The sequence below is a fragment of the Lynx rufus genome, unplaced genomic scaffold (genome assembly GCF_022079265.1).
Source record: "Lynx rufus isolate CCGP_SWC_20201006 ecotype Redwood Valley unplaced genomic scaffold, mLynRuf1.p SCAF_4, whole genome shotgun sequence".
NCBI lineage: Eukaryota > Metazoa > Chordata > Mammalia > Carnivora > Felidae > Lynx > Lynx rufus.
In genome coordinates, this window is record NW_025814856.1 from 78,152,365 (window position 1) to 78,177,469 (window position 25,105).

Here is a 25,105-nt window from a genome sequence, read left to right on the forward strand (position 1 = left end):
AATGTGTTGAAGGATAGATATGTGATATAAAGCAAATTAAAGAATGTTAATAGGTTATCTGTATATGAGTGTTCACTGTATAGTTCTTTTAACCTTAAATGGAAGAGAAGGAATTAAGAACCCAGCATATTGGAAGGATCATCTGTATAAATATTGGATTAATCAAGAGTTACTACAGGAATAAGTACCCCTACTACCCAGATCTTGGTCTCTAACACCACCTTCACTAAAATGAACCACATCTCCTTGGAGACATAGCACATTCCACATAGAAGTATTGGATTGACATAAATTTATGAAGTTTATAACTCAGATTTTGTAGTGAAGTGGCCATCTTCTTATGAAGTACCCACTGAAATATTTAGGGGCAAAGGGCTATAATATAATGTATGTATGATTCAGGAAAAGAATTATACGTTGTATGTAAGAGAGAGAAAATACAAACAATAAATCAAATGGGATGAAATGTTAATAAGTACATCTGGGTAAAGTGTCTAAGAGTACTCCTTATATTTGTAACATTTTGTAAATTTGAAATTATTTCCCCAAAACAATTATGACAGGAGTGGTGTTCGAGAGGGACGAAGTGATATACCGAGCTCAGGTGTTGGGCTCACTGTATTTTGTGCTGTGAGACCAAGATAAGCAGTGGATTATCTTAAATTTCCAATCTTCTAGTGTTCTATTTTCACTTTGATATTTGAATTTTGTTCCTTATTTTTGGCACAGTGATATTTCATCTTTAGTTCTTTTATATCATTAGTGTTTCGCTCTTCCAAATATAATGTTTTCTTTGCAGAACTTTGTAGGTCTCTAACTTAGCTGTCATGTCTTAGTCTTCATTTTTACAAGGCTCAGGGCATCTAGCACATAACTCTTAAAGTTGGGGATTTTTCTTTCTATACTTTTTAAAAAAGTTTTATTACAATATAATTCACCCATTTAAAGTGTACGATTCAGTGGTTTTTAGTATATTCACAATCAAATTTAGAACATTTTCTTACCCCACAAGAAACCTCCTACCCATCAGCAGTCATTTCATGTTTACCCTTCTTTCCTCATCCCCTTATTACTAATCTACTTTTTATCTCTGGGTATTTCATGTAAATGTAATCATTCCATATGTGGCCTTTTGTGACTGGCTTCTTTTATTTCAAATGTTTGCAGTTCATCCACGTTTTAGCAGGTATCAGAGCTTCATTCTTTTTTTTTTTTTTTTTTTTTTTTTTTTTTTTTGCTTAGTAATGTTCCTTGTATGAATATACTACGTCTTATTTATCCATTTATTAGTTGACGTTTGGGTTGTTTTCATTTTTGGTCTATTACACTATGGAACAATGTTGCTATGAACATTTGTATACATGTTTTTATATGAACATGTGTTTTTGTTTTGGACGCCCAACTGACTGAGCCACCAAGGCACCCCAAGATTGGATTTTTAAAAATTGTATAGCTAGGGGCTCTTGGATAGCTCAGTCGGAAGAGCATGTAACTCTTGATCTCTGGGATGTGAGTTTGAGCCCCATGTTGGGTTTAGAGATTGCTTAAAGATAAAATCTTTAAAAAAATTGTATAGCTGGAACTGATAACTTTTAAATGCCCTTTGCAGATGGATATATATTTAGCATCTGACACCCTGAGTCTGCCATAACCACTGATGCCACTAACCACTGCCACTTTATTGTCCAATTTTAGAGTTCAACTTGATTGGAAGTTGGTGACCAGGTCCATGAGGAAAGGCAAAAGAAATTGGAGCTCTTTAACTTGATGTCAAAAAGCCCCATGTTGACTTAGTAGCCATTGTCATGGGTTGTAACATTAACAAAGGAATATTCCCTTCATTTTAATTGCAAATTTTCATATTTTTAAATATTTTATTATCATAAGTAGGAATTGATAAAATGGGCATTGAGTTTAATTTTTTTAAATGTTTGTGTGTGTGTGTTCGTCATAGGAAAGTAGAAAGCAAAATAGTATTTCTTTCTCCCAGATTTTATTTGACTCACTCTAACAGAAGATACTCTTAGTTTCAGCTCTCCTAAAAGGCCAGTTTTTCGTATGTTGAGATCTGCATACACATTTACAGAGTTTACTTAGATCATTTTTTATTTGTCCTACTCAGATTTAATTCACCTTTAAGAAACCATCATTACAGAGGACTGGATTAAAATCTGATCAATATGAAAATAGTTTATATGTAGATTATTTTCTTAGATCAAGCTGTAAGAAGTCTAGATTAACTCTGTAAAGCATTACATGTCCTAAAACTCATATATTCAGAAGTAAATTAAAGGGGAGAGGAGTGAAAGGGCGCCTGAGTGGCTCAGTCTGTTGAGTAACTGACTTTGGCTCAGTTGATGACCTCATGGCTCGTGGGTTTGAGCCCCGTGTAGGGCTCTGTGCTGTTAGCTCCAAGCATGGAGCCTCCTTTAGATTCTGTGTCTCCCTCTCTCTCTGCCCCTCCCCTGCTCATGCTCTATCTCTCTCTCTCAAAAATAAATATAAACATTAAAAAATTATTTTTAAAAGGTGAGGAATAAAAAGTTCTTAATACCACTTGTACTGACTGTCCATATACAGTATAATCTTAACTATCTTTTTTTTGAAAGAATTTAATCTATAAAAATGAAAGTAAAACCCTCTCTTCACCACCCATTTCAGAGCATATTATGATGGCTGCCAGATGTACATAGGATGTAGGTTTATTTTTATTCGTTCCTCCTTCCCTCCCTTCATTTACTTTTTTTTTTTCCTTTTGATGGCTTATTTCTGAGTTTTTGAGTAGAATATTGGCAGCTGCCAGAAGGTATGTCCTAGGAGTGCTATGCTGATGTATGAAAATAACAGCACACACTGGGCTTTTAGGTCACATGTGCCTCCGGGGTCCATCAGCTCTGAAGTGATGGAGGGTGTTCTTCTTGGGCACGATGATTGGGTTTCCTCTCTATAGAGGTTCCTGGTTGTGCCTAAAGTCTCCAATGTTCGATCTGAAGTTACCAGTTAACATTTTTTTGTTTTTTGTTTTGGTCAGGGGACATGAGCTTCTTCCCAGTTATAAATGAACTGCCATTTTGGTAATTTCTATTTGTGTTGAATTCTTACAGCTGTCCACACAAGGAGATGCAAGTCAGGTGATTGGGCCTCTTACAGAAGGGCAGAGAAGAAATGTGGCAGTAGTGAATTCACTGTATAAGTTACACCAATCAGTAACAAAGGTAACCTTTATTTTATTTTAATTAAGTTCTTTTAATTTCAACTTCTTTCTGTTTGCCTCAAATAGACAATGAATTATTATTTAATTTTTTGCAAAAGAAAGCAATGAAAACGTGGTGAGTGTGAAATAAGCTGTGGAATGAATTCTTTTTAAACAGTTATTGACTCTGGCCTTTATCATTTGTGTGACTTTTTGTTTATATACTTGGTTTAAAGCCTAAGAACTCTAGATCATCAGGCTTGGTTGGTATAATCAAGTTTATTGAGCAAATGATTTAAGGGTAAATCATACTATTTCATACCTATTAAAAAGCATAATTTGATATCATGTGGGTGGTAGTAAATTATAGCAAAGCTAATGACAAAATGAGAACTCTTAATCCCTCCAACATGTTGGAAAGGTTCTATCTTTGCCCCAAAATAGGGGGAAGGAGCTGCCTAAACAGTGCATTTTTATGGTATAATAACTGATGGCTACTTGAAAATAGAAGATGGATTTTTTTTTTTTGCTGTTGTGTTGCTGATGTAATTTTTAATGATGAACTTTAATTTGTTGGTGACCATATATTATTTCTAAGATGAATTGTATTTATAATTACCAGGAAAGCTACACTTTCAACCCAATCTTTGACTTTTGAGTAGCTTGTGTTTATTCTCTATAAACCATTTCCAAAATATTTAGCAAGTAGAGAAATAGAGGACCTGAAGAAGGCTAAAGATTAGATGACATTCTTGAAAACATGACCTTTAATTTGAGCTTTAATATGCTAAATTGTATTTTAGAATAATTATCAGTGACTGTTCAGTTACTTAGAATTTTAACAAGTCCTTTTATCAATTAGGAGTTTACAAAAAAGTGTATGTCACACATTAAGCAGAATATATTTTAAAGGTTTATTAACAAACCTCAGAAGAGTAAGTAAAAAACAAAAGTAAATAAAAAATATAAATCATGTATTTTCCATTCCCTTTATTATTACTCTAATTAGACTGCAATCAATGAAAGAATGTTATTTATTTAGGCTGATGTAAATGCCTTTCTTGATACTTTCAGAATGTTCATAATATTTGTATTGATTTCTAAAAAGAAATTGTTTGATATTTGTATTTTATATTATTTTTATTTTTTTAATGCTTATTTATTTTTGAGAGGAAGAAAGACAGAGTGTGAGCAGGGGCAGGAGAGGGGCAGAGAGAGAGGGAGACACACAGAACTTGATGGGCTCCAGGCTCCGTGCTATCAGCACAGAGCCAGACACGGGGCTTGAACTCACGAACTGTGAGATCATGACCTGAGCTGAAGTAGGACGCCTAACCAACTGAGCCACCCAGGTGCCCCTGACATTTGTATTTGAAAGACTTGTTGAAAATTATAGTTAGCCTGGAGAAAAGTGATTTTTTTAAAGAAGTATGTAAATACGGCTTTAGACTGACCTTTTCAAGTTACAGTATTATAACTAAAGCCTGTCTAAAGTGAATAAAGGAAAGCCAACTCTTAACATTCTTAATCTTTTGATTATTTGAAGTATACAGTACGTTTGCTTTATACAGGAAAGTATTGTTCAGTCTGCCTTAACTAGTAAATACTAAGAAGTTTTTAAAACAAGTAGGAGAGATATAATGTGAAGTTATGATACTGTTTTATGTGTCTGTAGAAACAGCTTTTTTATGTTAATGATCAAAATTAATATTTATAAAAATAAATGACTTAAGCACAACTATAACTGGATCAAAACCTTGTTCTAGGTGGTTTCCAGTCAGAGCTCATTCCCACCAGCAGCCGAACAAACTATAATCTCAGCCCTAAAGGTAAAAGAATTTAATCTTTGACTCTACAGATCACAGTGGGTTTTAGGATTTGTTTGGATGAGTGGGAGATTGTCACATTTTAAAAATAATTCAGAATTCTCTACCAAAAGTAGCTGCTGATAATTATCCTAAAGAGAAGGCATACATGTGTGTTTATATTTTCTAGATCTTAAAAATAGACCCTGTTGGTGTCTACAGATTGTGTTCTACTTATGATAATTTTATCATAAGCAAGAGAAGCAAGAGTCTTCAAGTACTCACTATATCTCAGGGCAGTACAGCCTAGTATTATCCCAGTAAAGCAGAGTCCCTACTAGGGTGATTTTGTCCTCTAGGGAACATTTAACCATGTTTAGAGACATTTTTGATTGTCATGACTGGGAGTGGAGTGCTCTTGGCATCTAGTGCCAGGGATGCTGTTCAACATCTTGCAGTGTGCATAAGAGAGCCCTGACAACAAGGAGTTACTGGGCCCAAAATGTCAATAGTGCCAAGGTTGAGAGACTCTAATGTGTATGTGAAAGGTGTGAAATCAGGGTAAATTCCCATTTTTAACATACTAACATAAATATACCCAGGAAGTTTAATAAAAAATAATGGTCGTGCAAGATTCAGAGCCATATGTAGCTGACACTAGGTAACTCTTTAAACAAGGAAATCATTCATTTTTATGATAGTAATAGATACCCTGTATTTAGTACCTGCTCCTTGCCAGTCACATGCAATATATTGAAATATGATCGCAACTGTTCAAGTTATATATTATTGTCCCTATTTTATACAACTTGGAATAGCTTGCTCAAAGTCCTAATGCTGGTAAATCCAGACCTCACTGACCCAGAGAGTTGTGTTTGCTTGCCATCATCATTCATTTGTTTACTAAATATGTTTTTGGTATTTACTAAGTAACACTGTGTAGCAAAGACTCAGGAGCCAAACTACTAGTGTATGAATCCTATCTCAGCTATTTAACTAGCTGTATGACCTCAGACAAGTTAATAACTTTACTCTTGCCTTAGTTTCTGCATCTGTAAGGTGTACAATATAACTGCACAAAGGTAATAGATGTCAACTGTCAGGTTAGATTTAGGTTGCTTAGATAGAGATAAAAGAGAGAGAGAGACAGAGACAGGCACTACCAGTGAATTCCAAGGGCAAATACTTTTATTTAGGGAGTAAGAAGCTACAAAGAAACAACACTGTTGAACAACAGTTCAACAGCAAACTTCAGTTTGCTGAGGAAGAGATTTAGAGGATGTAGTCACAAATCCTAAGGGAGAAGGTAATTTCTGAGGTCAAAATGCTGTCCACGGGTGACATGGATGGGGATTTTACAGGCCCCAAAACTTGAGGACACTAAATTCATATATGTGGGTAGGAGAAGACAGTCTTTTCTCCCAGCACAGTGAAAGCACACTTGGATGTTTCTCTGTATTCTTTCTGTTCCCCCAATGTGCCCATCTCATTATGATGAAGTATTATTAGAGCCACCATCCTAAAATAATTGTTTTTATTAAGAGTTGTCCAAAAAGGGGTACCTGGATGGGTCAGTCAGTTAAGCTTCTGATTTCGGCTCAGGTCATGATCTCACAGTTTGTGAGTTTGAGTCCCACATCGGGTTCTGTGCTAACAGTGCAGAGTCTACTTGGGATTCTCTCTCTCTCCCACTCTGTGTCTCTGCCCCTCCCCCACTCTCTCTCACACACACACTCAAAATAAATAAAACTTAAAAAAATGTAAAAAAAAAAAAAAAAAGAGTTGTCCAAGAAAAGAATTGTCCAAGTTACTGATGGTCATAAAAATACCATAAAATCAAACCAATAGGAAAACCCAAAAGGTCTTAACATTCTTGCTTCCAGGCAGGGAATTCACAGTCTCCTTTTCTGTGGTTCCACATTTTTTCTTTGTCTTCTAGAAGTAGCTATCAAACATATTTTGATTGCTACCCAAGATAGGAAATCGATTTTAATTTGTGACCCCATACACAATATATAAGCATTTATAAATATGTACATGCCTATATAATTGCATGTATGTAAGATATACATCTGTATTTCTGTAATTGAAACAAAAGTTTCACAGAACAATATTTTCCTTATTTTGGGTGATACATGCTTTTGTTTTCTATGCTCCTCTATTACTTTTTTTTAAATATTTATTTATTTATTTTGAGAGAGAGAAAGCACATGTAGGGGAAGGGAATGGAGAGAGAGAGAGAGAGAGAGAAAGACAATCCCAAGCAGGCTCCACGCTCAGTGTGGAGCCTGATGCAGGGCTTGATCTCACAGCCCGAGCTGATATCAAGAGTTAGACACTTAACCAGCTGAGCCACCCAGGCACCCCTCATCTATTACTTTTTAAAACATTCTGATAGTGATTTTTTGACCCCTAATGATCACAACTCATGGTTAGAGAAAGTCCACTCTGTAGGTTAAGACAGAGTGCCTACACTTTGCCTGATCATAAAAGTCTCCGGACAGATTCAAACTAGAAATTCTTCAGATTGTAATTCAGTGTCGGATGTACTCTGAATCTGCATTTTTAACATATAACAAAGGTAGTTCCTGTTGTTAGTCACTGTAGGCTGAGAGTTGAGGCCAGCGACGGCAAGATTGCCCTGACCTCCGGCTACAGCCCTTGCTCTGAGGCTTGCTCACCAGAGCCAACAGCTCACGTAGCTGGGCAGTTTGGTGACGACTCACCAGTGTGGTCCTTGAGAATTGGGTAAGAAGACTGGCAGGTGGTTCAAGTGGCCCTGCCAATTAAAGACTTAATTGCATATGTTAACAGAACTCAATGAAACCATTTTGACGTTGCTTTTTAAATTAAATCATAAAAACTGTTATGACATATTAAGTAAAAAACAAAACCCTCTCACTTAAGGAAAAAAAAAAAGAGAACCTTGAATTTCCTAAAATTGTAGGGGCTTTAGCACAAATTTACTTTGAGTTAGGGGTAGAATGGTAGGAGGTATAAATAATTGTATCCCAAGAACCAAAAACCTATATGCTTTTATTATTTTATAGAGAAAATAGTAAATATATGTTTCACTTGCTAAAATTACACATAAAGGTACATAACAGTTTTTTCTTCTCTACCTTGTTGAGATTTTATCTGAAATTAAAGGTTATTTTAGGCTTGAGGTTTAACATCTGATAATTATCTACTTTGCCATGGATGGCATAATTAAAATTAATGAGAGTCATTTTATTATACTCACCTCAGCTGTTAAGTATTTAAATACCTTGGCTCAATAATTCTGATCCATTTATTACTGGGATTGTTTCATATAGATAGTGATTGTATTGCTAAGTTTAAACATAGTAGTTTTTCATTTCTCCCTTATTGTGTGGGTTTATGTTCTGTATGAGAGAATAATCCAGATTGCTGAGACTTCTATATTTTTGTAATCTTAGCTATTTTAGGTAAATCTTTGAAAAATGTATGACACACTTCCCTGCTTTGTAAAGAATTTGTGAGATATAATCTATTCTCCTTTCTCCATTTGCTCTGATAGTCGTTAATCCTCTACTGTTCCTGTTTTGTATTTCCCATAAGTGGGAAGCCTCATGTAGCCAGAATGAACATTTTCTTTGTAAACCATCATATTGTATACAGGTAGATGCCTGTTTTCCATGCCTTGTTTCACTGGCTAGGAACTCTGGTACAGGGTTGACTACAACTGGTGAGAGTGGACCTTGGTGAGCATTTTCCTGACTTGGGGGAAAGCACTCCATCTGTATTCTAGTGTTTTAAGTATGGTGTTAGATGGCCTTTATCAGGTTAAGCAAGTTCCTTTCTATTCCTAGTTTACTGAAACTTTTAGAAAATATAAATGGCATTTCATCAAATAGTTTTTTCTCTATCTATTGAAATAATCGTATTGTTTTACACCTTTATTCTGTTAATAAAATACAGAAGTTGATTTTCAAATGTCAAACCCACCTTAGTTATGATGTATTACCCTTTTTATATATTCCTGAATTTGATATGCTTAATTTTTGTTAACAATGTTTGCATCTATAATCATAAGAGATATTGGTATATAGTTTTCTTGTAATTCTTTGTCTGATTTTGGTATCAAAACTGGCCTCATTAATTAGGTTTGGAACTATTTCCTCCTATTCTGTCATCTGAAAGAATTTGTGTTATTTTCTTCTCATATGCTTAATAGAATTCACCAGTGAAGCCATCTGGGCCTGTAGTTTTCTTTGAGGAAGTTTAGAACTACACATTTGATTTGTTTAGTAGGGAAAAGGCTACTTGAGTTACCCGTTTCTTCTTGAATGAGCTTTGATACTTTGTGACTTTCAAGGTATTTGTCTATTCATCTAAGTTACCTGATTTGTCAGAATAATGCTGTACATGATATTCTCTTACTGTCCTTTTAATGTCTTTGGGGCCTCTAGTGATAACCTTTTTAAAAATTTTTTTATTAATATTTGTGTTCTCTTTTCTTCTTCATCAGTTTAGCTATGGGTTTGTCAGTTTTATTGATCTTTGCAGGGAGCCAACTGTTGACTTTCTTGATTTTCTCTCTTTCATTGATTTCTGCTTTTGCCTTTTTTATTTACTTCCACTTGGGATTTTCTTTGCCTTTTTAAAAAAAATATGCCTATACCATTGATTTTTAGACCTTTTCCCTTCCCAAATAAATTTAACAAGTTGTAAATTTCCCTCTAAGTAACTTTGGTTTTGACATGTTGTGCTTTTATCCTCATTAAGTTTGAAATATTTTCAGATTTCCTTTGCAGTTTCTTCTTTGATTCATGAGTTATTTAAAAGTGGGGTTTTTTTTAAAATTCCAGTTATTTGTGGTTTTCCTAGATATCTCATTTTTTCATACAATTCTGTTATCATCAGAAACCATACTCTGTATGATTCCAGTTCTTTAAAGGTTTGAGTCTTGTTTTATGGCCTAGCATGTGTTGTGGTCTGTCTTGGTAAATGAACCATGTGGTTTGACAAAAAAGTCTACTCTGCAGTTGTTGACTATATTGTTCTATAAATATCACTTAAGTCAAGGTAGTGGGAATATATTTAGTGATGTGTTCAGATATTCTGTGTCTCTACTGATATTTTATATAATGGTTCTATCAACTGCCGAAAGACAGAAGTTAGTTTTCTACTATGATTGTGGACCTTTTAATTCTGTCAATTCTTGACACCTCAATTTTGAAGCTATTTACTACTTCTGCTGAAGCTGTGTCTCATCCATATTTACAATTGTTATGCCTTCCTGATGAACTGATGTTTTCGTCATTGTGAAATAGCCCTCTTTAGCTTTGTTAATACTTACTGTCATGCAGTTTGTTTTATGTGATATTAATTTGGCTACTCCAACCTTTTTATGCTTAATGTTTACATGGTATATCTTCTGTCCACTTATTTTCAATTCCTGTGTGTCTTTATTTTTAAAGTACATCTCCTATAAACAGTATATAGTTGTCTTTTTGTCTGTTCTGGTAATCTCTGTCTTTTAATGGGAGTGTGTAGTCCATTAACATTATATAATCATTAACAAGTTTTTATTTTGATATATATAGTTTTGTTTTTTATCCCATTTGTTTGGCTTTTTTTGCTTTTTTCTTTTCCTCCTATTGTTTTTTCTTTTGGATTCTTTGAAAAATTTTTTGAATTCCATTTTAATTAATTTATTAGATTTTTATATATACCTCTTCATGCGATTTTTTTTTTTTTAGTGGTTCTTCTGGGGATTACCCTATAAATCCTTAAGTTTTCATAGTCTTCATAGAGGTAATTTGCACCATGTTATGTAAAATATAGAAACCTCTTATTTATGGAAGTACATTTACATCTATATGCATGTAGTGCAATTTGTTTTTAGTTTACAATATCCATTTTTGTGGGGCGCCTGGATGACTCTATTGGTTAAGCATCCAACTCTTGATTTTGGCTCAGGTCATGGGATTGAGCCCCACATCGGGCTTCATGCTGAGCATGGAGCCTGCTTGAGACTGTCTGTCTCCCTCTCTCTGTGCCCCTCTGCTGCTTGCACTTTCTCTCTCTCTCAAAATAAATAAATAAACATTTTTTAAAAATAAATAATAAAATATCCATTTGGTTCTTTTTTTACACATTCAGTCACTCTGCTGAGGTTTCCTAATATTTATTGTGAGCACTTCTTTCTTTACCTCACCGAGGTTCTTGCCTAATAATTGTAGAATCTGGATCATCTCAGGGATGGCAGCTGTGAATTATCTTTTACCTTGAAAATTGATAACATTTTCTAGCTTTTTGTATATGTAGTGATTTTTTAATATATCCTGGATATTGTGAATGTTAATGTTGTGTAGACTCAGTATTTTTTTTTACATTGCTCCTGAGTGTTGATGTTACTTTAGCGATTAATCAGCTTGACTGGGCTCTAACTGTACACTGTTGTACCTGCAGCTGACCATGCCTTAGACCTCAGTCCAGTGAAGCCTTGTTGGCAGCCATTTTTTGTTTGCTTTGCACAGGCACGATTGATGAGTCAGCTGAAGACTAGTGCTGAGTTTAAATATAGAATTACCCATTCTTCTCTGGCTCTCTCCCATCTGAGGTTCCTCTCTCACTTTCTAATCGCCCTGGTTGAACCAGGGCCCCTTTCCATTGCTCTTTTGGCCTAAAAGACTGCAGGATTTGTTTTCTTTTTTTTTTTTACTTTCAGAGTTTTAGCGACCCAGCCTTGCCACTGTCATGACGATAGACACTCTTTGAGCCAAGTCACAGAAAATGGAAAACTCACTCTCCTCTGATTGCTTGCTCTAGATTTCCACACCCTTCTAAAAATGCCTGCTTTTTTCCCATCTCTACGACTCTACAGTAGGTTTTTTGTTGGTTTGTTTTCCATAATTGTTTGTAGGAGGATCTGTAGTTAGACACTTCACTCTCTCATACCAGAGTCTTCTTTCTTGAACTCTTGTTCAGTCATTTCTACCATACTCTAAAATCTCTTCTTACTTCTCTGCCCTAAGTGGGCAAAGCGTAACCAAAAGCTCAGTGGAGTCACCTGTGTGTAGGAAATCCCAGCTCTTCTACTTGCTCACTTAAGGACTGTCTCCTTAACTTCACTTTAGTTTCCCCATCTATAAATTACTTTAGATTCATCACCTATGAGTTAGAGATTTTAATATTCTTAAAGGAAGGAATAATTGAATTTAAAGTAGAACTATAATATGTGGGGCATATACCATAGTTCTCCGCACATAATATATACTAAATAAATAATCTTACCCCTTTTAGTCCTTCAAGGACTCTTCTTCTGAAAGACCTCAAAATGGCATTTAGCCTTACTCTACAAACCATCCTCTGGTATCTCATTGACTCTTTTGGCTTCATCTTCCCTCTTAGAAGCCAAAGACTACCAAATCTAGTCAAATGTGTCAAGAACTACAAATGTAAATATTTCAGTTCTTTCTGATAGCCCATGTGAATTTCCTATAAGTCCTTCAAACTCATGTCCAAATCTGAACTCATCATTTCTTCTCTCCATCCCCAAATCAACCTGCTGCTTCTGCACTCACACATTCAGTTAATAATATCACCAAATCATTAATCACAGTATCTCCAGCCTGTCTCCTCGTATCTATTCCTGTTGCCTCTGATTTTGTTTGGACACTCACAATTTTGCATCAAGACTACTACTACCTTTAGTCTATTTACCCAGTCTGCCATCCAATGTGATTTTTCCCACATTCAGACCTTTAAACCACATTTTCTCATTGCTTAAAACCCATCATTGGTCTCCCATTCCCTTCAGGGCAAATTCCCAACTCCTTAGCAGCCTACAGAGTATATCTGCTGAGTCTATTTCCACACAGGCAGGCACCTCACACCGTGTCTGTATTGAACGCTGTGCAGTTGAGTTCATCATCTTTCCCAGGCAACCATACCTTTAACGTGTACTCTCTCAGCCCACCTCTGAAATTTGGTGTAGGCAGTACCTTCTGTCTTTCAGATCATGTCAGCTTAAGTGAGGTTTCTCCCATGATCCCATAGCACCCTATAGAGCATTACTATGGCTAGAAATTATCTGCTGTCACTAGATTGTGAACTCCTTGAGGGCAAGCTGTATGCTCTTGCTCAGGCATTTGCTCTGTCTCTCCTTGCCTCCCGTCTCTCTCAATCCCCATGTACTGTATGTTTACTTTTACCAGAGATTAAGGGCTAGAGATGATATTTAGGAATTTAATGGATATGGGTCCTGTTTAACCTTTTCCGATTTATTTCTATTGTTTGTATGAGCCAAAGCCATCCGTCTTCATTGTGTGTAGTCACCAGTGAGGCATACATAATATACTTACATTTTAGATTTTAAGTGTGTACTGAGGCCCAGTTAATATTTTCACACTAAAAACCCATAACTAAGGCCAAGGGCCTTCCATAATGTAACCAGTGATTATACCTCAGTGTAGAACAGTTTTCAATGTGAGCATTATTGACATTTTACACCAGGTAGTTCTTTGTTGTGGGAGATTGTCCTGTGCAGTGGAGGCTGTTGAGCAGTGTCTCTGTCTTCCACCCACTAGATGCCAGTGGCAAACACCTTGCCCGGCCCAGTTGTGACAACAGAAATAAGAAGTAACACGCCCAGGCCAGAGGCCCAAGTACAGGATGTTTGTGAGAAGTAAGGATAAAGATTGGGAAGGGAGATGATACCCAGTACCAAAAGCACTCCTGCCAAACAGGAACCTAGTCCCAGAAAGGCCTAACTGTCCTGCCCTACAAGAAATACCACATATTTATTATGCTCACTCTGCTGGAGAGCATGCCATGTTGTTCTGGTTGTGTCTGCACTGACAAGAGTCCCTCTGGGTCTTACCTCACTCTTTTCAGAAACTTGGCACAGTGTGTTTGTTTGGTCTTTATAAGGGCCACTCCTCAGGCCTCATGTGACCATGAAACTTCTTGAACATTTGAGAGGAGTTGGGGAGTTGAAATGTTCGGTGCCATGTTCCACATATTTTCAGCTTTAAAGATCATTTGCAACAGCAGTTGGGAGAGGAACAGACTTCTGTTGAGGTATTGCAGTTAAACTGTATATAGTCGGAATTCGCTATAAAACCTTTGAGTCAAAGTGCTTCTCCCATCTCAGATTTCTGTGTGTTGGTCTTTAATTTTGCCTGTCCTTCCTTTTTGTTTTTAGACGATCCATGTTCTTATGGGAAGTGCTGTGCACCCCTTACTGACTTCCGTGGGAGATGCTATAGAGGCCATAATCATCACCATGCATCAGGAAGATTTTTCTGGGTAAGCACTTCCAACCACAATTTCAGTAACCTTTGCTACATTTGTCTTTCATTGACCCACCTCCACCCTTCTTCCCGAAGTCTCTTTCCACACAGGGCTTGTTCCTCTCATGGCGGGCGTGGCCTCCAACCTCACACTGTTTTATCCATTGTGAGTGCCATTAGCTGATTAAAATTTTTCAATTGTTGTTTGCATCATTGCTCTCCTGCCTTTGAAACATAGAATCATTAACATCTATGCGACTCAGCATGATTCAGGACTTCTGGCAGTTGGTACATCTTCTCTTTCCAAGTTCATCTTTATCCTTACTTCTCGCAAGCACCCTGTACTTGAACTGTGGCATAGGCATGTTATTTCTTGTATAAAATGTCCCTCCTCTGCCACTACACTGGTCTGAGTCCTGCTCTGGCTTTGAAGGCACGCTGCATCTCAGCTCCCTGCAAGAATGATTTTCCTTTCTCAGAGTTTTGTGGCAATTCAATCTGGTCACATCACACCTGGCCATCAACGCTTGGGTAGTATTCCACAGCTGTTTCACAAGAGTACTTCTTATCTATGTCATAGTTGTCTTGAGAATAAGAATCATAGGTCCAAACCCAGTGTTCACTGAAATTGTTTTAAGGAGAGTAAAATGGCCAGGACATTATTTATAGAGAGTTTGGAATAGTTATTTGCACATGCTTAGAGTGATTTTTTAACGTTTATTCATTTTTTGAGAGACAGCGAGAGCGTGAGTGGGGGAGGGGCGGAGAGAGAAAGAGGCACAGAATCCGAAGCAGCTCCAGGCTCTGAACTGACACCACAGAGCCCGACACGGAGCTCGAACTCACAAACTGTGAGATCATGACCTGAGCCGAAGTGGGACTTTTAGCCGACTGAGCCACCCAGGTGCCCCGTGATTTTTTTTTTTAAACTTAACCGCTCTAGACCTAAATATTCAAATATTAATATGTAGATATGTGTTTTATATTCCTAGTTCATAGTTACTATTTTTGAATTTTCCTATTTCTATTTATATCCATGTTGTTTAAATATCTATTTTATTAAATGTTCAGCCACTAGTCTAGCTGTTTATAGAAAATTGTATGAGTTCTACACTGTCCTTTAATTTTTCAAATCACTTCTTTCATTTGGAGAGTATTTTTTAAAAATTTTTTAAATGTTTATTAATTTTTGAGAGACACAGAGAGTGAGCGGGGGAGGGGCAGAGAGAGAAAGAGAGGGAGGGAGGGAGACACAGAATCGAAAGCAGGCTCCAGGCTCTAAGCTGTCAGCACACAGCCTGATGCGGGGCTCGAACTCACGAACCATGGGATCATGACCTGAGCTGAAGTCAGACGCTGAAGTGACCAAGCCACCCAGGTGCCCCTACACAGTATCTTTTGAAGGGTGAAAAGGTCAATCTCTGTTTTTAATAATGACATGAAGCACAGAAGGGTGAAGTGGATTATAGGCAAAAGACTATAATATTTGGAGATAGCACAAAACTGTTGATTTAGCAGTATTTGGAAAGAATTTTGTTCAAAGGTGATCTGAAATGTTCCAGTTAGACTGATTATCAATGCCTCTGAAAAGGAAACAAAAATGAAGGCTCATTCTGTAAGAGCAATCAGATAATACTTCAGCAGCTGTGTTGGCGAGCCACAGCTAGTGCCTGTAGATAACGGATTAGACATTAAAAGCTGGCTCTCCCAATAGCTACATCCTTACTAGTTTGCTTAAATGCTAGGGAGCCAGATTACCACTGATAGGTTGCCATGAGTACGAAGCATTATTTTAATGTGTATGACCCTGTCCTTAATTTGTTTTCTCAAATGGCTTTTGATGGTTCCATTTAAACCCTCTGTCTATATATGGCAGACATTTGAGAGTCCACTGATGGTCGTTTTCCACATGTGTCCTTGTAGGAGTGTGGAACACTGTTTCATGGTGCGTTTAAAATTGTTGTGCCATGACAGTAATTTTCTCACTTTCTAGAACTTTGTTATTAGTAATTCTGTCCTGTCATTCCATATATGAAATGTTTGGCTTATATGAAACATAAGGTAAGGTTAGATTAAATTGTTCAAGAAGGAAAATTCACTTTTATTGTAGGGCCAGCCCCCAGGAGTCACAGTTGGAAAAATAATAGTGACCATCTGCCCTTTGAAGCCCTCTATACCTATTTTAGGTACAAGGAATAAAGCAGGTTAACCTTGTCAGCCAGCCTTATGTGGAGTGTGGTGGGTTACAGAATCCCTCTGCTATTTAAAAAGTAATGCTCAACCTGGTTTCCTGGTATTTGAAATGTATTTAATAGGACCAGTGTCTTTCTTTCCAAATTAGATAAAGCTTGAAACATAAATGTCTGATTGACATAGTACATTGACCGAAATTCTTTTATTTAGTATAAAATGGCTCCTGTCCAGTTATAGCTTTGCATGGGGAAGGAAGGCAGTAAAAGTAGTAAGACTCTAGATCCTGAAGTGATGGATGTGCACCTCTGATGGGCGCAGAGCACACACGCACACCAAAAGTCTTGGTGACATGAGGATGAACGTCTGCCACTTCTCAGGCGTGCATTCGGTCTACCCTCGACTCGTGCGTGCAGCTCTCACTGTGAAGGCCCTTCAACTTCTGCACTCTATCAGTTGAAAATCTCTTACCAAAAGCTTTGGTGTAATTGGGAAAACTAAGCTTTAGCAATGGCCAAGCCAGTTTTGCATTCTAGTAAATTTCAGTCAGGCTTCTAATCCACACTGAGAACTGATAATACCTATTTCAAAATTTTGTCCACTGGATCATTTTACTTACATTGACACGTGCCTAAGGAACTTGTTTTAGTATTTTATTTTCTAATCCTCATGGAAATAATTTCAATTAACCAGATTAAAATTCTTGAAATACTCCTCTGGAGGAGTACTAAGATAACAACAGTGCTTTTGATAAAGCACAAGAAACTATGAAAGAGATTGGTGTCCTTGTTTTTTTCCAACCTTGACTTTTGAACTGAATGCAGATAGGCCATGCAGTGTCTGAATCTGGCAAACCCATACCCCACGTGAAGATTGCCCTCACTTACTGAGGCCGTCTCTGCACTCGTACCCAAGCAGCCCTCCACCGTGTGACACTGCACGCGGCAGCATTCCACCGTGCCCCCCAGTGGCCTTGCCTCAGGACGTTCTGTCTTATAACTAAACAAAATCTCTTCCTGCCAGAACTTAAGACTGGTTTCTCTATTTCTGTCTACTTCTAGAAATAGAAGACCTTTGGTTAGTATCCTCTGATAATAACCATTCATTGCTGTCTTTGAAGATAACGAAGTTCACCTTATTCTCTTGCTCTGGGCACTTGAGTCATATCTGTTGTTCTCTAGACCATTGCCACTCTTTCTACGTCATTCTCAGAATATGGGAACACTCATTTTTTGAAGAAGATTCAGCACTTTGTAGCCAATGATCTCATTGGTTAGCTAATTAATATCAGGTGATTTCTAATTTGGGTATAATTTCTTTCCTATAAATATTTCACATTCTTTTAATATATTCCTTAAAGAGCAATTATAAACATTTATAAATTATAAATAGTTTCATGGAGCATCAGCTGGCATCATCTGTTGATCCAAATTAAAGCCTTTGCAAACCTCATCATCTGGGAGGAAAAAATTGCATACCATGTGTATTGTTACATAACCAGCTTCACAGTCAGAAATCTACTATTCGGCTGATCAGACTAAATAGCACAGGAGCAGAAATATCTTTGCCAAGAGTTTGTTTGGGGCAGGCAGTGTTTTCTGCCCTTACAAAGTGTAAAATGCTATTTCAGGCTTCATTATTGATTTATTCACTAACCAGGCAAAACTATGAGTGGATGGAGATTTGTAAAGCTGCGAAGGACCTTGAGAGGTCAGAGAGTGCATAAGGCACTGTGTGAATCATCCAAGACAGATGGTTGTCCGTTTCATTCTTAATAATCTCTAGGTAAATGGATTCTAAGATTTCTTCAGTAATCTTCCTAGCATCTCAAAACGGCTTTTATAATTTAAACGTTGTTTTATGCTCTTTAACTCTTAGGAAAAATAAACAATACCTTTTTTACCATTGAGGGAAAAAATTCCATAGGACTGAAATAGCAGGTGATGGGTTGGCGGGGCAGGGGTGGGGAGCGGCAGGCAAAAGTTAAATACTGACTGTTAGTGCATTGCCTGTTTTCTCCCTTTTGCAGGTCATTATCCAGCTCAGGAAAGCCTGATGTTCCTTGTTCTCTGTACATGAAGGAGCTTCAAGGTTTCATTGCTAGAGTTATGAGTGACTACTTTAACCACTTTGAATGCTTGGATTTTGTCTTTGACAACACGGAAGCTATTGCACAAAGAGCAATTGAACTTTTTATTCGCAATGCCAGTCTCATAAGACTTCTTGGCGAAGGTGGGAAGGTACGACTTGCGGCTGATTTTGCTCAGGTAAATTGATGCATAGCTACAAAGGGGGAAATGTTTCAGCCTCTATATTACCTATTTATTGAAAGACTGAGTATGTGTTCTTTTACTGCTTTAAAGAGTTGAAGCTTTAATAAAGAAAAATAAATTCATTTAAACTGAATTGGTAAAAAAAAAAAAAAAGAGAGAGAGAAGAGTTTAGACATACTTTCATGCCAGATATTTTTTCTTTATTTAATAAAAGAGTCATCACTCGTATTTGAGATTTCAAAGTTACGATGAAGTGGTTCATTCCACATTACAGAAACATGTCCCATTTTTCTGTAATGTAGGGCTTTCTTATTATTATCCCATGAGATCAATGTTGATAAGAGTAATTAATTAATTTTGCTGGAAAATAATATAGGCAACGAACTGTAAAGGTGCTGCCTGTTGGCACGTAAAGAGAAAAAGCTCCCAGCATGTCTGTAATCCTCTAGTGGCCAGCTCAGTATTCCAAGACAATGTTCTAATTCACTTAGATGCACACTGGACCATCTAGATAAAGGGTCTGACTATTTGGTCTCTTTCTGTTGAACAGAGTACCTTTCTTGTGTATGGCCAGGTTTGAAATCATTCCAGGCTCTCGAACCATGATCACCTCTTATAGAAAGGGTTTTTTCCTTTAGACAGATTTTTTGGAAGCCTTTCAACAATATCAGAGGCAGAGAAGAAACCCCTCAAACATATAGTTGAGTTAAAAGATTCAGAAACAGATCATTCATATTTACATAGTATGTCAAACGTGAACTCATATTTTTTCTTTTTTTTTTTTAATTTTTTTTAATGTTTTATTTATTCTTGAGGGAGAGAGAGACAGAGCATGAGCGGGGATGGGGCACAGAGAGAGGGAGACACAGAATCCGAAGCAGGCTCCAGGCTCTGAGCTGTCAGCACAGAGCCCGACGCGGGGCTCGAACCCACGAACCGTGAGATCATGACCTGAGCCGAAGTCGGACGCCCCACCGACTGAGCCACCCAGGCACCCCAAAGGCAAACTCATTTTTCAAGCCTCTCCAAGCTGTTAACTTTACTAGTCTAAATAGTTATTCAGATGGGTTGTTCATAGTTTGCCAGATCCCCCCTGCTTATAAAGATAGTCAAATTTTAATGTCCTTATTTATCCCTGTGTGTATCTGGGGACAAGTCTGGGTTCACTATTCCCTTGCTGAGAAGATGTGCACTACTTGTACGGGGGTGATTGTCAGACACTCCCTTGTACCTGATAGAGGCACAAAAGGGACCAGGTACATTATCTCACATTTCAAGAGCCAGACTCTTTGCATACGAATTGGGCCAGGATTAGTCATTTTCATCTCCACATGATTTGGAGACCACCAGACCATAGTAAAGAACCTTCTTTGGGGAATAGGCCTTTAGTGGCGTAGGCATAGAAACAGAAGTTAAATGTTACCATTCGTGTTGCTCCTTTGACCTTTTTCCACTTTCATCAGCTTCGTTCTCATGCCCTTGCACACTTTGTTTTGTTGTTACAGGTTAACACTCCATCTTAAGGATCGTACATAAGCAGTGTGTTACTTGTCCCTTACTGGCTCCAGGCCGCTGGCTGGACTGAGGGCACAGCCGTGCACCAAGTCCTGCTCTTGTTAGAAACACCCTGAGCTCTACTCAAACGGGTGTCTGTTCTCTTTCCCCCTTTCCTCCAGAATTTTGTTTTTTCTGTTCCTGTCCTCTTGGCTCCCTGGGGCTCCCTCCCCCACCGGTTTATTTGCATTCTGCTCCAGCTGGTCCTTGAGTCACTTTCCTGGAGGCAGCACTGCAATCAGAGTGGCCAGGAGCAGAGAGAGACAGCAGAGACCGCCAGGATGAGGGCGCTGCCTGCTGCGCCGCAGGCTTTTCGTTGCTGATTTTTATGTGATGTTCCCTTATGAGTCTTGAAAGATGGAGAGCATTGTCCTGTGACCCTTGCTGCCACACCCAGCACCTGCTCCAAATGCAAGGCAGCCGGGGGTGGGTTGACTCCCACCTTCCAGAAACCACATCATTCACAATTTTAATTGGCATTTCTTCTTCCTTAAGACATATCGCCCAGTAAACCAAACCTTTTCTCAGCTCCCTTCCCTTAAGATCAGTGAAACTCATTAGTCCTCATTACTAACTAAGGCTCCAGGACAGCCTCTCTTTTCCATTTCTTAAATATAGAAGCAGCAGCATCTACTCAGCGTGAGGTCTGTTTCCCTGACTCCTTTGTTCCCTCCCGGACTGTGCATGTGTCCCCACTTCAGAGCATCCTGCCACCCAGCTTGCATACAGTCCCCACCCTGTGGGCTGTGGGCACAGGAGAGACGGGAGGAAGCCCTACCAGAGTTCATCACGTTGTGCCTAGTAGCTTTGGCTAGTGATATCCAGCTACACCCCCATTTACAAAAATTACAGCGAGTTGGGGGGTTTAATTTGACCTGGTTTCTTGCCACACCTGCAGTTGTACGGTGCTGCGCCTCAGCTTTCTGGATCGTATTTGATCGGACGTGTCTTCCTCAGAGAGTCAAAACACTTAGAAGGCATTACCCTGACATTTGTATTCATGACTGGCATCAGCTGGGGACTGGAAAGCCTTTTGACTGCCTCGTTATTGAAAGTTCTATCAGTTTGTATTCAAAATGAAACAAAGCCATCGAGGCCACTGGAATCAAGAACGCACAGATCCTCTCTGGGTTTTAAAAGTGTTCTTGTGATAAAAGTGCCCACTCTTCTGGCATAAAAAAAAAAAAAAAAAAAAAAAAAGAAGCTCAGGAAGAGACCCATAGGAGTAGGTTAGGGACTGCTGCCTAGCTGTCATTCAGTCTGCTTGCAAAGACAGATGATGGTATGTCTTAAAGATTTCTTTAGGAATCCTAACCTGTCCCCTCTGGCACCGTTGCACAGGTGAGAGGGGGAGTAGTTGCCCAGTGCCATCTGGAGGGTTCGTGGTGAGGGAAGTACCCGACATGCAGCCTCCTTAGGAATCAGGTCATGGGCATGAGGTGGTTTCCTACAGGTAATTAATTCCCTGCTGTGACCACATGCTCTCTGTGTCTACAATAATCACACAGCAGTTCTAAAACACTAAGCTTGTTCAAGGCCATTGGGGTCTGCTGACTCAGAATCTCTCCAGGGATTTGTCTACACTGCCCTTTGAAACACACACTTCCCTCTGCCCCTCAATATCCTTTCTACCCTGAGGGAGGGGATGGCTAGTGGAATTGGCATTAAATTATTTACTCAGTGGTCCTCCTAGCAGTTTCTATTTATAGGTCTTCTGGTGCCTTTTAAATATACATATACATACACATACACATATACATATACACATATATATATATACATATATATACACGTGTGTGTGTGTGTATATATATATATAGATAGATATAGATATAGATATAGATATAGATGTATATATAGTTTTTTGGCCTGAAAATATAATATAGAAAAGAAAACAAAATTATCAAGATTTCCATTCCAGTTGCCTTTTCCCCTGAGCAGTGTCAGGCAGGAGAGCGGTAGGAATATCCACAGATGCCCTGTGGTTAACCAAATGTCTGCAGTGGGTATGGAGCGGCCCTGTAATTAGTTCACCGTGCCTGCAGCTGACCGCTCGCCTCCTCTGAACCAGGGAGGGGGGAGAGAGAGGCGTTTGAACATGCCATTTGTGCATCCACAGCTAATTGCAGAGTCACCTCCTCTAAAAGGAACACTCCTGCCCTTTAGAAACATGGCCTTTATTGTTTAATGGAATTCTGGCAGAAGAAAATGGTTTTCAGTAGCCTAGAGGTCCTTTGTTTATTTTAAACATTTAACATTTTGAAATTGTCCCATGGCATAGAAATCTCCTGTATCATCATAGATTACACAGCAACTGAAGGTCTTATTCTCTTATATTGTAATTTTTCCCTAGCTACTTAAATTTGCTTTAACATTCCATCCTGCTCAAGTGCTAAGGCAAAGGTTTTTTGGTTTAATCTTTGAAGATGGTGAAGCCCAGTAGGGTAATTGAAAAAAATGACAAAAATGTTTCATGAAAAATACTTCATGTAATCTCAGTGTGTAAAAACCATCACACACACACACACACACACACACACACACACACACACACATATGATTGGAATTACCAAATCATAGATCCATGGTAATAGCACTTTTACTTTGTGCTCAGTGTAAAATAAATGCCACATCCTGAAGGAAACCAGTAATTCCATCAAGTGAAGAAACTAAACAGGTCCCAAGGACCCACTGTCTTGTTTGAGAACACTGGCTTCAACCTGCTCTGTTTTGCTTTGTTGGCAAGAATCCTGACTTTCTTAAACCATGAGCTTCTCCCTTTTCATTTACTTAATTTTCTGTATTTTAGAGAGTTTTCTAACCATGTTAAGGTTTCCCTCTAGGACATAGGGGGCATATTCTGTGTCTTCTATATGTTAGGAGAGAAATTTCACCTGCTCCACCTAGAAATTCCACTAGTTCCCCTCAGAACCATCTCCAGGAAGCTGCCCTCCACTTCCCCCATGACACAGTCAGTTCATACATTTGGTATCACACTTGTTATTTTGCTTAGTAATAATCATGTGTATGTATATATGTATATGCAGTATATGTATGTGTATGTATATGCACATACAGCTTTTTATGATTTTGATGAGTAATAATTATATTGTTTAAAGGTGGGGCGCTTAGGTGGCTCAATTGGTTAAGCATCCGACTCTTGACTTCAGCTAAGGTCATGATCTCACAGTTGGTGAGATCGAGCCCCGTGTTGGGCTCTACACTCACTGTGCAGAGCCTGCTTGGGGTTCTCTCTCTTCTTCTCTCTCTGCCCCTCCTCCATTCATTCACTTTGTCTCTCTTAAAATAAAAGTATACACCAGTCCTTTATGATAGATAGATAATCTTCACTAAATTTGAAAGAGGTCCCTGAAGGCAAGATAGTCTAATTTATCTTCTCATTCCACTGTCTAACTTGGTGCCTGTCAATTAATAGGGAATCAAAAATGTTTCTCAGATGAGTGATTGTTTAGGTCTCCATGGTCTTGCAGTAGGGAAGATTTGAGCAATATTTTAGAAGGATGACCAGCAAGACAGAAGCTCTACTTTCCATTCCTGTGTTTTTCTTGAAGGAAGATGCTCCATAATTTTTTTCAGACATTTTCTAACCTATTCTTTACCAGGGTTCTGTTGATAGCTAGAGAGGAAAAACGGTTTACTATCTGAGATCCACATATGCGAAAACTTTGCACTTGCTAGATAAAGAACAAATAGCCTACATCTCCCTTTAATGACAAGTAAAATGTCTTGTCAAAGGAGGAAAATAAAGTGAAACCAGTAGTTCTTGAGTCAGGAAGCAAATTAACTTGCTAATAATGTAAAAGGGGGAAAGTTTAAAAAAAATGCCAGTAATAATTGCTGCCATTGAACAAGCACCTACTGCATGATCACTCATATTGCTTTGTGGAATTCTCTATTTTATTTGTATACTTCTGTGCATTAGTGCTGTCTCCATTTGACAGATGGGAACCTGGAAAAAGAAGTGAAGTCCGGGGCCACACGGTAGTCATTGTAGATTTGGAATTTGTCGTAGTTGTGCTTCCTCCAGAGTTAGGGCTTTTAATCACGTGGGCCAGCTTGGTGAGAAGTGTCATTATTTATACTTAATACAGAAACGCTTGTGATGCCTACTTAAAGTAAGACATGCAGTCCTAAAAACCTTCCCTTCTCCAATTTTTCAGTGGAGAAAAGATCTAAACCTCCTCCTTTTACATAACCAAAAAAATGTTCTTCTATTTTCTTGAAGGAATTGTGTCATGTTACATTCCTTTAGTAAATGCAAAAGTTATCTAAGTTCTTGCCTTTTATTAAATTTTATTGAATTTCAAATTTTTCCTCACAGTCCAGGTAAAATTAAGTTTACTGCAAACTACAACTTTCTGTGATCCAGGTGTGTGTGTCCCCAGTTCAAAATAGGATTCTGACATATTCTGGCAAAACTATGGAATATCTTTTAATGTTTCAGATGGAGTTGGCTGTGAGTCCATTCTGCAGAAGAGTATCTGATTTAGGAAAGTCCTATCGGATGCTGAGGTCATTCAGGTGAGACCTAGTTCTTTTATTGCTGTTGATATATCCAGATTCTATTAACAGATAAATCCTTTCCCGCTGTTCATGTTGAAAAATACGGAATTGCCAATATTCAACCATTTTATGACCTACAGCAATGGCAATTTCATATGGTTTATCTTAAAAGTTATTATTCAAACCAGAAACCCATAGAGAATTATGTGCAGTGATTGTGTGTGTGTGCATGCATGTGTGTGACTTTTTAGTTAAAATTCATAAGACCGAGCTGATAAATTTTATTATGTTCTTTCTAGGGAG

The 25,105-nt window shown here is 38.0% G+C and overlaps 1 protein-coding gene across 3 annotated transcripts in view; it reads left to right on the forward strand.

Annotated features, from left to right (window-relative positions):
- COG5 (component of oligomeric golgi complex 5) overlaps positions 1-25,105 on the forward strand; it is a 322,331-nt gene that overhangs the window by 271,563 nt on the left and 25,663 nt on the right. For all 3 annotated transcript variants that reach the window (XM_047095454.1, XM_047095453.1, XM_047095455.1), the window contains exons 15-19: positions 3,105-3,215; positions 4,960-5,022; positions 14,174-14,277; positions 18,481-18,718; positions 24,744-24,820. In XM_047095454.1, the coding sequence (XP_046951410.1) occupies positions 3,105-3,215; positions 4,960-5,022; positions 14,174-14,277; positions 18,481-18,718; positions 24,744-24,820 (593 nt within the window). The remainder of the gene's footprint in view (positions 1-3,104; positions 3,216-4,959; positions 5,023-14,173; positions 14,278-18,480; positions 18,719-24,743; positions 24,821-25,105) is intronic.